The sequence below is a fragment of the Mustela nivalis genome (assembly GCF_964662115.1).
Source record: "Mustela nivalis genome assembly, chromosome: 16".
Classification (NCBI taxonomy): domain Eukaryota; kingdom Metazoa; phylum Chordata; class Mammalia; order Carnivora; family Mustelidae; genus Mustela; species Mustela nivalis.
In genome coordinates this window covers 2,058,707-2,073,189 of record NC_139035.1, presented here as the reverse complement: position 1 = coordinate 2,073,189, position 14,483 = coordinate 2,058,707, and the positions used below count along the sequence as shown (strand labels likewise).

The window sequence follows — 14,483 nt, the reverse complement described above, 5'->3', positions numbered from 1 at the left end:
GGGGGGCAATAGGAGAGGGAGAGAGAATCCCAAGCAGACTCCCTGCTGAGCTTGGAGCCCGAACCACAGCTCAGTCCTAGGACCCTGAGATCACAACCTGAGCTGGAATCGGGAATCAGACACTAACCTGACTCTAACTGAGCCAGCCAGGTGCCCCTTGTATACTGTTTTCTTGTAGATCACTCAGTCAGTGTTGTATATGAAGTATATAGTGTATGAATAAAAAAACTTTTTAATGTTCTGTTTGTGATTATCTTACTTAAGCAATGAGGAAAGGAGAAAAGATGTCAGTTTGTTATGGATTGCTTTTAGCATACTTTTTAAAAATTTTTTTTAAATTTTTTATAAGCTTTTAGTATACTTTTAAAATTACCTTCTTGTTTGGGGCATCTGGGTGGCTCAGTGGGTTAAAGCCTCTGACTTTGGCTCAGGTCATGGTCTCAGGGTCCTGGGATCGAGCCCCACATCGGGCTCTCTGCTCAGTGGGGAGCCTGCTTCCTCTCTCTCTCTCTCTCTCTCTCTCTCTCTGCTTGCCTCTCTGCCTACTTGTGATCTCTGTCTGTCAAATAAATAAATAAAATCTTAAAAAAAATAAAATTACCTTCTTGATCTAAAGCAATAATGTTTTAGGCATGTTTGGTTTAGAATATAAATTAGTGAAAGTTCCAAAATGCCAGCTCAGACTTCTTATAAAAATATTTAGAATCAAATATGAATATAAGGTGAAAAATTTTACTCCCAATTATTTTTAAACTCCGGGCTAAAGTCTCTCATCTTGAACAGAAATTTTCCTCACGCTGTGTCTGTTTTTTCTATACTGCTGTCCTAGTTCTCTCTCTGTCTCTGTCTCTGTCTCTCTCTCTCCCTGTCAAACATTTTGAAAAAGTCTACATATTACTTCCTTCCTTCATTTCCCCTCATCCTTTCAATCTGTACCAATTCTGGGTTCTGCTTCCATTATTGCACTGATACGGTTCTCACTAGTCACCCTGGCCTTTGTTTTTCTAAATCCAATGAAGATTTTTAATCTTCATTTTACTTTGTTGATCTTACTGTCCTTAAAGGAATTTATAAATCCTGATCAGAGTTAAAATGTAAACAAAGAAAATTATTTAGGTAATTATTTTTACAAAGAACCTTGTTGATAAGGTCTTCAAAGAATAATCAGCAAAATGAAACTGGTGATATATCAGCCAGCTACATATGGCTCCCTAAGATGGTATCTGATCACTTGACTTTGTATAAAAAAATTCAAACAAGCTATTTTGAAGGTTCACCTAATCCATCTATGACTCCACATGAGACTTAACAAAGTAAGTACTTGATATTATGCCAAGTAATTTTAGATTGTTTCATTTCACACATTGGAAAAGTTTAGTCTGAAAAGATATTTAGAAATAATAAACTTATTAAATACAATATTTAAAGATACTCATGTGTGAATTATATGATTTAAAAGTCCTGCTGTGCTACCCAACTAGGTTATATTCACAGCTAAGTTTCTTAGATGGACAGAAGTGGTCTACAGCTGATGGAAGGGCTCAAAACATCCCACATTCCGCTAGAAGAATGTTTCTTTACCTTTCTGCTCTTATACACTCATGAGAGTCAAGGCTCCGGTTCAGTTCTAGCTTGATAGTAAGGAACTGCACCACTGGGAGCAGCTTCTTCCCAAAACTTTTTCCCCCCTTCGCAGCTGAGTAGGGTTTCTGATTTTACATTCAACTTTTGGCCTCTATAACATGGCAATTTGGTCTAACAGAGTATTGCATCTAGAATACAACTGATTCTAGTTCTTTCACCAGCTGAGTGAATCTCAGACAGTGTATAGCTTTTTGAAGATTCCATTGACAGTGACATTTCTGGGGATTAGAGAGTTACTGTTAGTTGGGAAAATATGTAGCATATCCTATATGATGGTCAGCCTCAGTTTTGTTCAAACTAGGCCAAAACTCAGGCCTTGTTGAGAAGTTTATATGTGGATTACCTATCTGGACCAACATTTTCTTTCCTTGGTACAGTTAATTATCTACATTATTTTCATTTAAATTTTTAAATGGTGTAGGAAGATAATCTGTTCACTGTTTGGGTTTTAACTCTGGAACATTATTTGGAGTATTATTTTCGCCAGACATATGATTATTTACAGTTTAAGATTATTCTGCAAAACGGCTGAATTTGGCATTTTAAACTCCATGTCTAAGCAGTTCTATATAGGGTAATTAACTGAAAGGCCTTGATTCGGACAGTGTGGTAAACAGGAATCTGCCTTTTCTAGTGTAGAAGCGCCTCATCTGTTAAATTACCCACGTTCTGAATCTGCGGCGACTTATTTTAATTTGGACTCCATTTATTCACTAACCTCAGGCCAGAGTTATTCTGCTACCTTGCTAAGCCTCCTTGTTTGGGAGAAATTTGAGGAGTGGGCCATTTTAATGCGTCAGTAAAATGACTGCTTCTCCGGTTCACTTGGGACAGGACATAGCTGCCAGTCGGTTCTTTGAGCTCAGACTCTACTACTGATCATGACTCAGGGTGCTATTTTCTTGTCCCAAATCTTTTTCAAGAGTAAAACAAGAGGAAATTGACTTAATTCAAAACAGGAGAAACTTTGATTAGACACAGCAAAGATGATGAAACACTAGAAATAAGCTGTCAAGGGAGAATGTAAAGCCTATGTCCAGTCAGCATTAGTAATAACTGAATAACCAACTTTCTTAAATAGTTAGAAACCTGCCTAGAATGGGAGTGGATGATCTCTTAAGATTCTTTTTACCTCTGGACTTTGATATCCTAATATTCTCAGCATGACTATGTACTATAATAATTAAAAATTTTTAAGAAGGAGCTAATGCGATTATTTGTAACTTGAGGCAATTTAAGAAAGCAAACTTTTTTATTTAAGACAGGGTGGAAAAATAAGAAACATTGAGATACCTTGCAAGCCTTAGGGAAATATGCCTTGTGCAGTAAAGAACTTATGTAATGTAGTTACATTATGGAAATGCTACATTAGTGATGATTTGCTTAGTGTGTTTGGGCCCAAACCCTCCAATTGGTGACTTGAAACAGATGCGTGGTGGTAGTACTCTTTGTACCCTGGAGGACTATCTGTTTGGTGTTGCGGTCTCTATGGGCTCATCAGCAAGTTGTCACCTGTCTGACTAGGCCTCACATGTAGCTCTGGGAGGCAGGGACTAGAGTAGATTCGGAGAGCTGTGGGGAGACAAGGAGAGAGGACATATGGTAGTTGATCATTGTCTTTTCTCCTCCAAGCCTTGGGAATCCTGAAGGGAAGAACGGAATCCTCTAATCATAGACAGTTTCTAAAAACCCAGTTCGATTTTCAGCTTCACATGAAGTATTTGACAACCTCATAAATTCTTCCCCAGTTGGTAAACAAATTCCTCCCCTGACATTACTGGGTTGTAAAACATTTAATTTATTTTATTAAGGACATACTGTGTTAAGACACTAAGATACTAGGAATACAAAACTCAACAACACAAAGTCCCCAGAATGTCAAGTTTACATTCTGTGCTCTAGAAAACACCAGCAGACTGTCATCTAGACATGGGCTTGCTTTCCAGGAGCAACACTGCTCTTTGGCCCCTGCGACGGATGTTCTGTACTAATGGCCCATCGTGTCTATGAGGTATTTATGGGGAAAGGGGCGTACCTAGATTTTGTGGTGAATGGGTGATGTCTCTTGTCTTTCCGGCCACAGGTCCCTGTGATTTGATATCTGTCTTTAACTCTGTGTCCCTACTGAACGTGATATTTGAAATGATATTTCACAGATGAGCCTCCTCAGTGCTTTAAGCAGTGGTTGAAGAGATCATTAATTATATTTGAGGTCTGGTTAGAAAATGTCATAATCAACACTACAGGACAAAACTTGGGATAGTACTGTTGAGAAATAGGCAGTATGTGCATTAAAGTCAACAACTCTGTTATGTATGTGTGTTTAATTATGTGTATATCTGTATTTAATCATCCTGTACCTATCATTGGGATAAGTGTTTTCTAAGCTATAAAAAGGCATCTTCTTAGCAGTTATTACCTTAACCTTAATGAGCAACTAAATTACTCTAGATCTGCTTTAATTTAGTATGAAGAAGTGTATTAAATAGACCATATTACATTCTCAATTAGGGGGCTGTCACATTAAAGGAGAAAGGAAAATCTGCTTTCCATCAGGTATGTTAGAACACAAAGCAGATCTGTGTAGCTCTATGTTATCCTATAGTGTGTTAATCAGATACAAGGTGTGACGGAAGCCAGTTACAAAGAGTTTTCCTGATAGTGAACAGGCTCTGATAATAGGCTGGTTAAGGCTTCATGATGTTTCTGTGGTTAAGTAGTAAACAAAGGGATGTAGGACTTCAAAAAGGATGGCACATTCCATTTAAAACCAAACCATAAGTCTTTAATGACACTTTAGTTTTTATAGAAACTGAGAGCTTAAGATCATGGCAGGAGCTGAGAAGAGAAAATAAAAAACAAAGCATGTGTACCTTCAAATACAAGACAAACTCAAGTCTCAAAGCAAGGACATCAGGGTACCCTTGTTGTAAAAAGAAGCATTTCAAAAATGAAGTAAAAAGTAACTATATTCCTGGAGTATTTCCACAATGGCTTGATAAACTTTTATGACTTATCTTGGCTGTGGTTGAGCTATGACATCCCTGAATTCCCAGTTATTTCCTGACAGTGGGGCTAGGGGGTGTTTAAGAGAGGAGAGATTTGGGGGATTGGGGTTAGAGAGAATAGATTTTAATTGCTATATGTTGAATTTATTAAATTTTTGATACTGGATATTCTTTTAGAGTTGATATTTAATTTTTTGTGAGTATTTTTTATTAACATAGAATGCATTATTTGTTTCAGGGGGACAGGTCTGTGAGTCATCAGTCTCACAGTTTCCCAGAGTTGCTATTTGCTTTTTTAAAATAAACTCCTTAGACTGCCAAGATTCTTCAGTTTGTACTTATCCCCGTTCAGTACTGGTATCAATTGACACCAGTAAATTCAGACTCTGAGACACTAAGAAAGTATCTCAGTGGCTTTATGAAATAATGGTATTAATCAGAGGTTTTTATTTATAGAATGTTAGAACTTGAGCAAATCTTAGATCTTTTTCATTTTAGAAATGAAGAATCTAAGGCCAAAAGGAATAAAATACGTGGAAATGGTCGCTCATTTCTGTCAGTATCAGAGCGAAACACAGAACCCAGGCCTCCTACCTCCTAATCCAGTGTTCTTTGAAGTACACCTTACCATAGTATCACTGACACCAGTAAATTCAGACTCTGAGACACTAAGAAACTGCCTGTGCCAAGGCTGCTAAACTGCGTTCACTAAGGACACACGAAGAAGATTGCTGAGGCCAGGTCTTCCGCAGCGCTCGTCCCTGGAGCATGATACAATTTGTACTGGTTTTTACTAAAATTGGAGAGAAGGGGAAAAAAAGACAGGTGGGAGGAAGTCAAGGGAGAGACACACGTAGAGAGCAAGGCTGGGGAAGAGTTACACGCAATAAGGCTGTTAACATGATTGTTTGGGGAAAGTAGATCTTCATTTTGAGATTGTCTTTCTCACATTTTTAGTCTTAAAATAGTCTTGCTTTTCTAAGACAATAATAGTAAGTGGCAGTTGATTTACATTTAATATTAGTCCCCCAAATTTGTTTTTGAAACTTTTCCAAAATCTGAAATCCTTGGGACCACTGTCCTACCTAGCCTATTAATTTAGTACTAAATAGACTCTCTGCAGCCATAAGCTAAAATATTTGATAGTCAAGGCACCTGGGACATAAAAATCAGTGTTTCAGAAACATAAAGATGAAAAGCCAGCATTGCATATGAAAACAGTACTATCTCATTTGATTTTCACTAATGTTTACTACAAAGGAAAAGGAGAAGTTAATTACTTAAACCAATATTGTACTCCTCATAACATACTTCATTCCAAAATGCTTTATTTGGTAAACATTCAAGTACTTGAAGCTGTATTATCACAACCTAAAGCAAACTTTTATGACACAAATACAGTATATTAATAATGTTTCATACTTAGGTTTTAAATCTTTAAAATATTTCCTAAAGTTAGCAATTACTTTGGGAATTAAGGAAGTCATTGAAAATCAATGTGCTATTTTTCTACAATTTTCAGCTTTCTTTTGATAATGAAATAGTTTTACAGTTAATAAATATTTCAAACAGTCTTGTTCTAACTACTTGAGACTTTAAGGCCTTGATACTGGCTTGTCAGGGTTTATTTTCTTTGCTATGATCTATAACAAAAAGCCATAGGTACTTATTAAATCTTAAGGTTACCTCCCATGAAACTCCCTGTTGTCATTGTAGTGGATTCACTGTAGTGGGGATCTGTAATCTTTGGATCATTTGCAAAAAATAATTTTCTATAGCCTGGATGATTACACAGCTTGGTATGGAATAACAGATTTTGTCTACTATTTCCTGAAGGAAAAACTGTTGTTTTCTGACGAGCTAAGCAGGCGGTCATAGTGCTTTCATTGTGATTCTGTAAACAATAATGCACACATTAATCATTATGTTAGTCATAGACATAGAAAATTAAACCTATAGTTTTATAGTACAAAAATACTTAGAATAAAATTATTTTTTTTTAAAGGGACAATACAGTCTGCATCATCGCTACTATACTTTTTGGTCTTAAAATGATAAGATGTGTCTTGGTTCTATGAATTTACTCAGTCATAAACTGATCCAAAAAAATGGTAAAAACTTAAAAGGACTTCAGATTGCTAAAAGTAGTCTAATTACATTAGTGCTAGATCTGTGCTAACTCCCTGCCTTGGAAAATCAGCTTCCCAAGACACTAACAAATCAAGCTTTAATGCCACAATTTAGCCACGGATCCTCACACTTTGTGTGTTTGGACTTCTGTCAGATGGTTAGATAGGCTGTGGAGAGATGGTCTCTTTTTAAATACTAAGCCTTCTGTGTGTAGGTTCATTAATAAGAACATTGCCATAAGCTTGAATGGTGATAAGAAGGCTCAAGATTGAAGGGCATTTGTGAAGCAAATAGCATCTTCTTACACATTTTTACATGTACTTTTATTATTAGAATAGTAAAATCTTCTGAGAAGCATGTAAATTACTAATGCCTAGAATAAGCATGATTTTTTTTCTTTGTGCAGAGCATTACTTACTAGGCTAAGTACATTTTAGGGATATGTGATTTAAAGATTTTTTAATACTCTTGATTTTTCATTGATTTATTAGAAGAGAGAGAACACTGGAGCACACACCACGTGGAGGGGAGGGGCCAGAAGGGGAGAAGAGAGGGAAAGAGGGAGAATGCCCAGCAGATTCTGCGCTGAGCATGAGGCAGACACGGGGGCTTGATCTCACAACCCTGGACTGTGACCTGCACCGAAAGGAAGAGTCAGATGCTTGACTGACTGAGCCACCCAGGCACCCCAGTTTACTTTTAAACTTATACCTATTTCTGAAACATTTCACAGATAAAAGCAAGTTTTACTCTCAATGGAATAGCGAACCCATCTTTTCTGTGTTTTGAGCACTTGACTAGGTTTTATCTCCTGATCTTACACTAAGAATCCATATGCTTAAAACTAAATGATAATAAAGCAATCAAGTCATGTGTTTTTCTATCATCTTTCTTGAATACTTCTTCATTCAGATAATCAAATTTAAAATTTGTCTACCAAAATAAGAAGTTTGTTTCATACCTCTCGCCAAGTGAAACAAGCTAGTATTCACAAAAGAAACAATACCTATTAAATTAGTTACAGTATTTAATGTGGATTTAATAGGATTTCTGGTATTATAAGGTATCTTCTGGGTATAATTAGGCATAATATAAGGCACATTTTAGTGACCTGTAACGAGTTTATCTTTAAGGAAAAAAGCCAGTTAGTGGGGCGCCTAGGTGGCTCAGTGGGTTAAAGCCTCTGCCTTCGGCCCAGGTCATGGTCCTGGGGTCTTGGGATCGAGCCCTGCATCGGGCTCTCTGCTCAGTGCAGAGCCTACTTCTCTCTCTCTCTCTCTCTGCCTGCCTCTCTGCCTGCTTGTGTTCTCTGTCAAATAAATAAATAAAATAAAATTTTAAAAAAGCCAGTTAGTATGGAGAATTTCTTGTCCCAAATACCATTTACTTTTTGTTTATGCATTAATTTTTTTTATCTTATGGATAATAAGCTCATTCTTTTCTTCTCTCAGTGTATGTGATCAGTTCTTTTTAAATTTTCTAGCCCCTTCTAATATGACAGTAATATATTTGTGCAGCCAACTTTGCAGCTAACACAGACAACTGTGCCACTTAGAGAACCAAAATGTATACTTGCAAAGGCATGAATTTTAAAGAGGTTCAAAATTAAATTTAGCATTTGGGCAAAATTATTTTAAAACTAATCACAGTGCTCATATTGCATAATTAGCACCACTTAGTATTTCATTTAGTTTTGGAAACCCATAGTGAACCATTCAAATCTGTAGCCAGTGAAACTACTTGTAACATCTCTGTGCTGTTGCTTTTCCAACTCCCTCTTTCCCTTACACCCTCCCATGTGCGTCCAGGTCAGAGAGAACATGACTGAGAATACCATGTGTTAAAAAATAAACTTACCAGACCAGAAGCTACTTCCTCTCAAATCACTGTTTGGTCAACAGTTCAACACATTCGTAGAACCTTGGAGCTCAAAGTTGACCTTGGAGTCCATTTATTATATTCTCATTACAAAAGAATCCATTCCACAGTGACCCTGACAAACACTCATTTGTCCTCTGTTTAATTGCCCTTTCCACATTACTAACCCAGGGTTTACAATGCTGTAATAGCCACGTTAGCTGTGTGCAAGTTAATTCAGTGTCCTGGGCCTTGTTTTCTCATTTATAACATGATAATAATTATAGTAATTATTCAGGAAGCCATCACTTCGATTAATTAATAGTAATGGCTAACATTAAGTGTTTTCAATATAGGTTTTCTAAATGCTTTATATGTATTATCTCATTTTATCAGAACAACTTATGTGTAATCAGTAAATGGATGATTGTATTAATTATCATTATATCTGTTCATTGTAAGCGTACCAACAAGATGGGATTTGGATTTAGCATTTATTGTTTATATCTAAATTGTCAATTTCAAATATAGATTAAAACTGTAGCTATAACTTGGAGTAAAAAAAAAAATTCCTTTGGGGCACCAGAGTGCCTCAGTCAGTTAAGTGTCTGACTCTTGGTTTCAGCTCAGGTGGTGGTCTCCTGGTCCTGAGTTCTAGCCCTACCTTGGACTCCAAGTCCTGAGCACGGAGTCTGCTTGAAAATTCTTTCCCTCTTCCCCTTCCTTCCCCACTCTCGCAAGCATGCATGCACGCTTTCTTTCTCTAAAATCAATCTTAGGGGCACCTGGGTGGCTCAGTGGGTTAAAGCCTCTGCCTTCGGCTCAGGTCATGATCCCAGGGTCCTGGGATAGAGCCCTGCATCGGGCTGTCTGCTCCACGGAGAGCCTGCTTCCTCCTCTCTCTCTCTCTGCCTGCCTCTCTGCCTACTTGTGATCTCTGTCTGTCAAATAAATAAATAAAATCTTTAAAAATAAATAAATAAAATCAATCTTAAAAAAAAAAAATCCAGACATTTAAATATTGAAATTATAACAGTTGGATTAGTAAATGTTTATTATTTTTAAAGTAAAATGTAATAATGTTTATAACTGATCTTTTATACAATTAAACTTAAATAATATATCAGGAAATAGAGAGCTTAATAGGAATGTTAATATTTAACTGTTAAAAAAGGAAAGCAATAATTTGTTGGAAAACTGCCATCAGTAGTAGTATCATAGCCAAAAAAGTTTTCTACTTCTCCCTCAGTTAAAAAGGGACATCTATTATAGTTTCAAAGATGTACAGGTTAGAACACACAGTCTGACAGCTAATACTGAGATTTATCGATAATGTGCAACTTAACCAAATTTAACAAGTAAAATTTTTTTTTTTTTGACAAGATAATAATAGTTACATTCTAATAAAATTTTAGACTTATTCTTACACCCCAGAAATTCCTACTCTGGTGATATTTTTTTACTCTGAGCCTCAGCTTTGGATGAAAATTGCTCAGTATTTAAAATGTATCTTTGGGGGCGCCTGGGTGGCTCAGTGTGTTAAGCCGCTGCCTTCGGCTCAGGTCATGATCTCAGGGTCCTGGGATCGAGTCCCACATCGGGCTCTCTGCTCAGCGGGGAGCCTGCTTCCTCCTCTCTCTCTCTCTCTCTGCTTGCCTCTCTGCCTACTTGTGCTCTCTCTCTGTCAAATAAATAAATAAAAATCTTTTAAAAATAAATAAATAAATAAAAATAAAATGTATCTTTGGTCCACCTGTTAATTATCATATTCATGTTGACTATGGGAAGATAGTAGTACTGCCTGGCACCTTTTTAGATGACTATAAACAAAAACGTTACAGATATGACAGAGGAATTTAAAACTAAGATCCTAGAGTTAGAGTGACAAGAAGTACCTTGAAATCTTTTTTTTTTTAAATCTATGCCATCCATGGTGCTGTCCATTAATTGTTCAGTGGCTATACTAGTCAGAAGTAGCCACAATCTGTGGCAGAAGTCAAGAGCTAGATCGGTTCAGCTGTAGCAAACAGTAACTTGCTGAAAACGTTCACCAAGGGCATTCTGTGTGAACAGGTATGAGAGAGATAGTAGTAAAGCAGTGACAGTCAAAAGTTGCTCCTCAGGAGTTCATCACTGGAGGAGGGAATAGACATTTAAAGAAGTAATTATGACTAAGTAAGATAATGTTTTTTGGGCGCCTGGGTGGCTCAGTGGGTTAAGCCTCTGCCTTAAGCTCGGGTCATGGTCTCAGGGTCCTGGGATCGGGCCCCACATCGGGCTCTCTGCTCTGCGGGGAGCCTGCTTCCCCGCCCCCCCACCCCCACCTGCCTCTCTGCCTACTTGTGATCTCTGTCAAATAAATAAATCTTTTTTAAAAAGAAGATAATGTTCGTTTGTCCTTAATTTATTTGCTTAGAATTTAATTTAATATAAAATTAAATTCTCTTTTTTTTCCCTGGTAAACCATTTCAGTAGTTAGGAGACATACCTTTCTTTCCTACTGAAAAGTGTTTATCTCAGAGAAGATGTAGTGAAAGACGTCATTTTAGTGCTTAAGCACCTATCATTACTGCCACCAGTGATTATAGCCGCAGATTTCTTTGAGAGCCAAAGTCTGATTGCACACCTAAATTCTAGTAGTAGAGAATTTGTGAAGTTTAAACTTTTAGATTTTGCCATTAACAATTAGTAATTCAAACAGATGTCTTTAATATATGTAGTTAATTGGTTTTATTGATTATTGTATAAATTAATTCTGACAGGTATTTTAATGTTCCCTTTGACCCAAACAAAGAGCCTCTAAATTAGTACTAATATCTGAGGGCCAAGGTAGTTCCTTTATAAGCTTACATAATATACCTATTTGTTTTCAATAGGAATATGATGAAGAATGGGCTAAGAAAATTCAGAGTGAAAAGTTTCGCTGGCATAACTCCCAGTGGCTGGAGATGGTAGAGAGCCGCCAATTGGATGAGAGTGAGCAGTACTTGTACGGAGATGATCGCATTGAGCCGTACATCCATGAAGGGGACATTCTTGAAAGACCTGACCTCTTCTACAACTCAGGTAAGGTGATGACCAAAGCAAAATTAAATAGCTTGTGTGCCATAAATAGGGATTTTGGTCGACCAGCCTTGCTCGTTCCCAAACTTTGGAAGCACTTCTTGTAGTATTTAAATGGAGTTCTGCAAATAATTTTAAAAGTACCATCCATACACACCATGCAAACCTGTTAACTCACCTTTTTTTCCAACTTAGTCTTTGATGTGATCTCCATAAAAAAATGTTGTACCCAGGAACATTACTCTGAGTTTATTACTTTTTTTTTTTTTTTTACTTTTTTTTTCAGTGTTCCAAGATTCATTGTTTATGCGCCACACCCAGTGCTCCATGCAATATGTGCCCTCCTTAATACCCACCACCTGGCTCACCTACCCCCAAACCCAGTTTATTACTTTCTAGACTGTATAACTTAAAATGACATTCTCAGGGTTTTCATTTTTACTCTATTTGGGATTTATTTAAATGTATAACTTAGGGGTGCCTGGGTGGCTCAGTGGGTTAAAGCCTCTGCCTTCGGCTCAGGTCATGATCTCAGAGCCTTGGGATCGAGCCCTGCATCGGGCTCTCTGCTCAGCGGGGAGCCTGCTTGCCCCCACAACCCCGCCTGCCTCTCTGCCTACTTGTGATCTCTGTCTGTCAAATAAATAATAATCTTTTAAAAAAATGTAAACTAAACTAATTTATGTTTTGTTTTCCAATGTATTTCATTTTACCATGGTTTTGCTTTCATTTTGAACTAGTTAACTCTACTTGGTTGGGAAGATTTAGACACTTAAACCTTTTTCCTTCTAACTCTGCTAGTGTTTTTAGGGTAAAACTTAATTTTTATATAAATCATATACTTATAACTGTTGATTCTGTCATACTGCCTTTTCCAAGGATGAGCTTGACACAAAGATTTGGTAAGTTTCTGCATATTCTGGCTGTCAAAATGTTGCACTGTTGCCAATACTAATATTACTTCATTGAACTCATTTAGTTGTGAGGAAGAAAACAATTTCTTTTTCTTTTTCTTTTTTTAAGATTTTATTTATTTAGTTGACAGAGAGGAACACAGCTAGAGAGGGAACACAAGCAGAGGGCTTGATCCCAGGACCATGGGATCATGACCTGAGCCAAAGGCAGACACTTAATGACTGAGCCACCCAGGCGCCCCAGGAAAAGGATTTTTAATTAAGATCTGTAGCAGGTTGGATAAGAAAAACATTAAAATATTATGTCTCAATTAATGGCTTTTTCCCCCTGCTATGTAATCATCACACTTTATTTTCATAATTTTGTTTTGTGCAAATTGCCCATAAATACTATATTATTTTTATACTTGGTATAGATACTAGAATCTTGGAAAATTGATACTTTACTTTAAAAATTAAATTAATTTCTTCCAAACTGAACTTTACAGTAGTTATGAAATATACTGCCTTGTGTTTCAAACCAGATGGAGTAGATCATTAATTTCAGCTAACCAGAATGCCTTAGTTCAGTAATGGCAAGCAGCTGTTCCTTACATATTCAGATATTCATGAAGTAAAATGATGTAAAATATATATGATATGAATTTTTTTTCAACCAGAATCAGAATTCTGTGGAATCAGGTTTCTTGCTTTGAAGATTGATGGCTACTTTTCAGTGTGAATCGATTACTAGTTTCCAAAATTGAATAAAACTTTTAACCATCTCAGTGTTCAACTTTGTTGTTTTAATATGATTAGAACTTCAGAACAAATTTCTAAAAATTTATACCACATTCCCAAAATTAATTTACATAGGTTAACCTCTTAAAGTGAAAATCATAAATATTTTTCTGAGATATTTTATAATTAAAATGTACAACTTGTGCTTTTGTGAGAGATCTGAATTATATATATATTTATATATCAAAATTTAGAAGCAACCACAGCTGATGGGAAAATAAATAAATTCAAGCATTTGAGGAGTAGAATATAATCATTAGATATCCTTATTTTTTTTTAATCTCTGTAGACTGATGATCTGGTAGACATTTAACAGTGGAGGTTACATTGCAATGAGTTTAATAAAGATAAAGGTCTCATATCAAGCCATCTATATTGTTTTAGTTTATTCGTTATTTTCCCTAGTTCGTGTTCCATGAATAGTTCAACTAAATGAATCTGTGGTACCTCTTGATGCATATCATGAAACCTAGATAACAGCAGTCTCTTGTCTTTCACTGTGTGCAGTTGCATCTTCAGAAACACCAGAGAAATTTGTAAAACTGCAGATTTGTTTGAACACTTGAGCCATCTTATTCAAGTCCCCGGTATGCATGAAACTATAGGCTGCCTCTGATGAAAGCAGCCATAGTAGCTTTTCAGCCACAGAGGTGAAGTTAAGTGGCCTGTGATACCCTGGGTCTTATCTTTTATGTTAAAATGAAATAGCATTTGTTGCTGCCTACTCATCAGTACTGCCCTCTATATTTTCAAACTGTTAAATATGTGAAAATACGTGTTTCTCTCTTTTTATTCTTTTTTTTTTTTAAGATTTTATTTATTTATTTGAGAGAGAGAGAGAGATCACAAGTAGGCAGAGAGTCAGGCAGAGAAAGGGGGAAGCAGGCTCCTTGCCAAGCAGAGAGCCCCATGTGGGGCTCGATCCCAGGACACTGAGATCATGACCTGAGCTGAAGGCAGAGGCTTAACACACTGAGCCACCCAGGCGCCCCCTTAAAAAGCATCTTAGTGTTGTCACAAGAAAATAGGAATCTACAATCTCCTTTAGTTATGGTATTTTTTTCCTTAGAGTCTAAAATTATTGTGA

The 14,483-nt window shown here is 36.6% G+C and overlaps 1 protein-coding gene across 6 annotated transcripts in view; it reads left to right on the top strand.

The window, feature by feature from the left end:
• The window catches only part of KIFAP3 (kinesin associated protein 3), a 176,477-nt gene that overhangs the window by 128,915 nt on the left and 33,079 nt on the right, over positions 1–14,483 (top strand). For all 6 annotated transcript variants that reach the window (XM_082702692.1, XM_082702693.1, XM_082702694.1 and 3 more), the window contains one exon: positions 11,516–11,705. In XM_082702692.1, the coding sequence (XP_082558818.1) occupies positions 11,516–11,705 (190 nt within the window). The remainder of the gene's footprint in view (positions 1–11,515; positions 11,706–14,483) is intronic.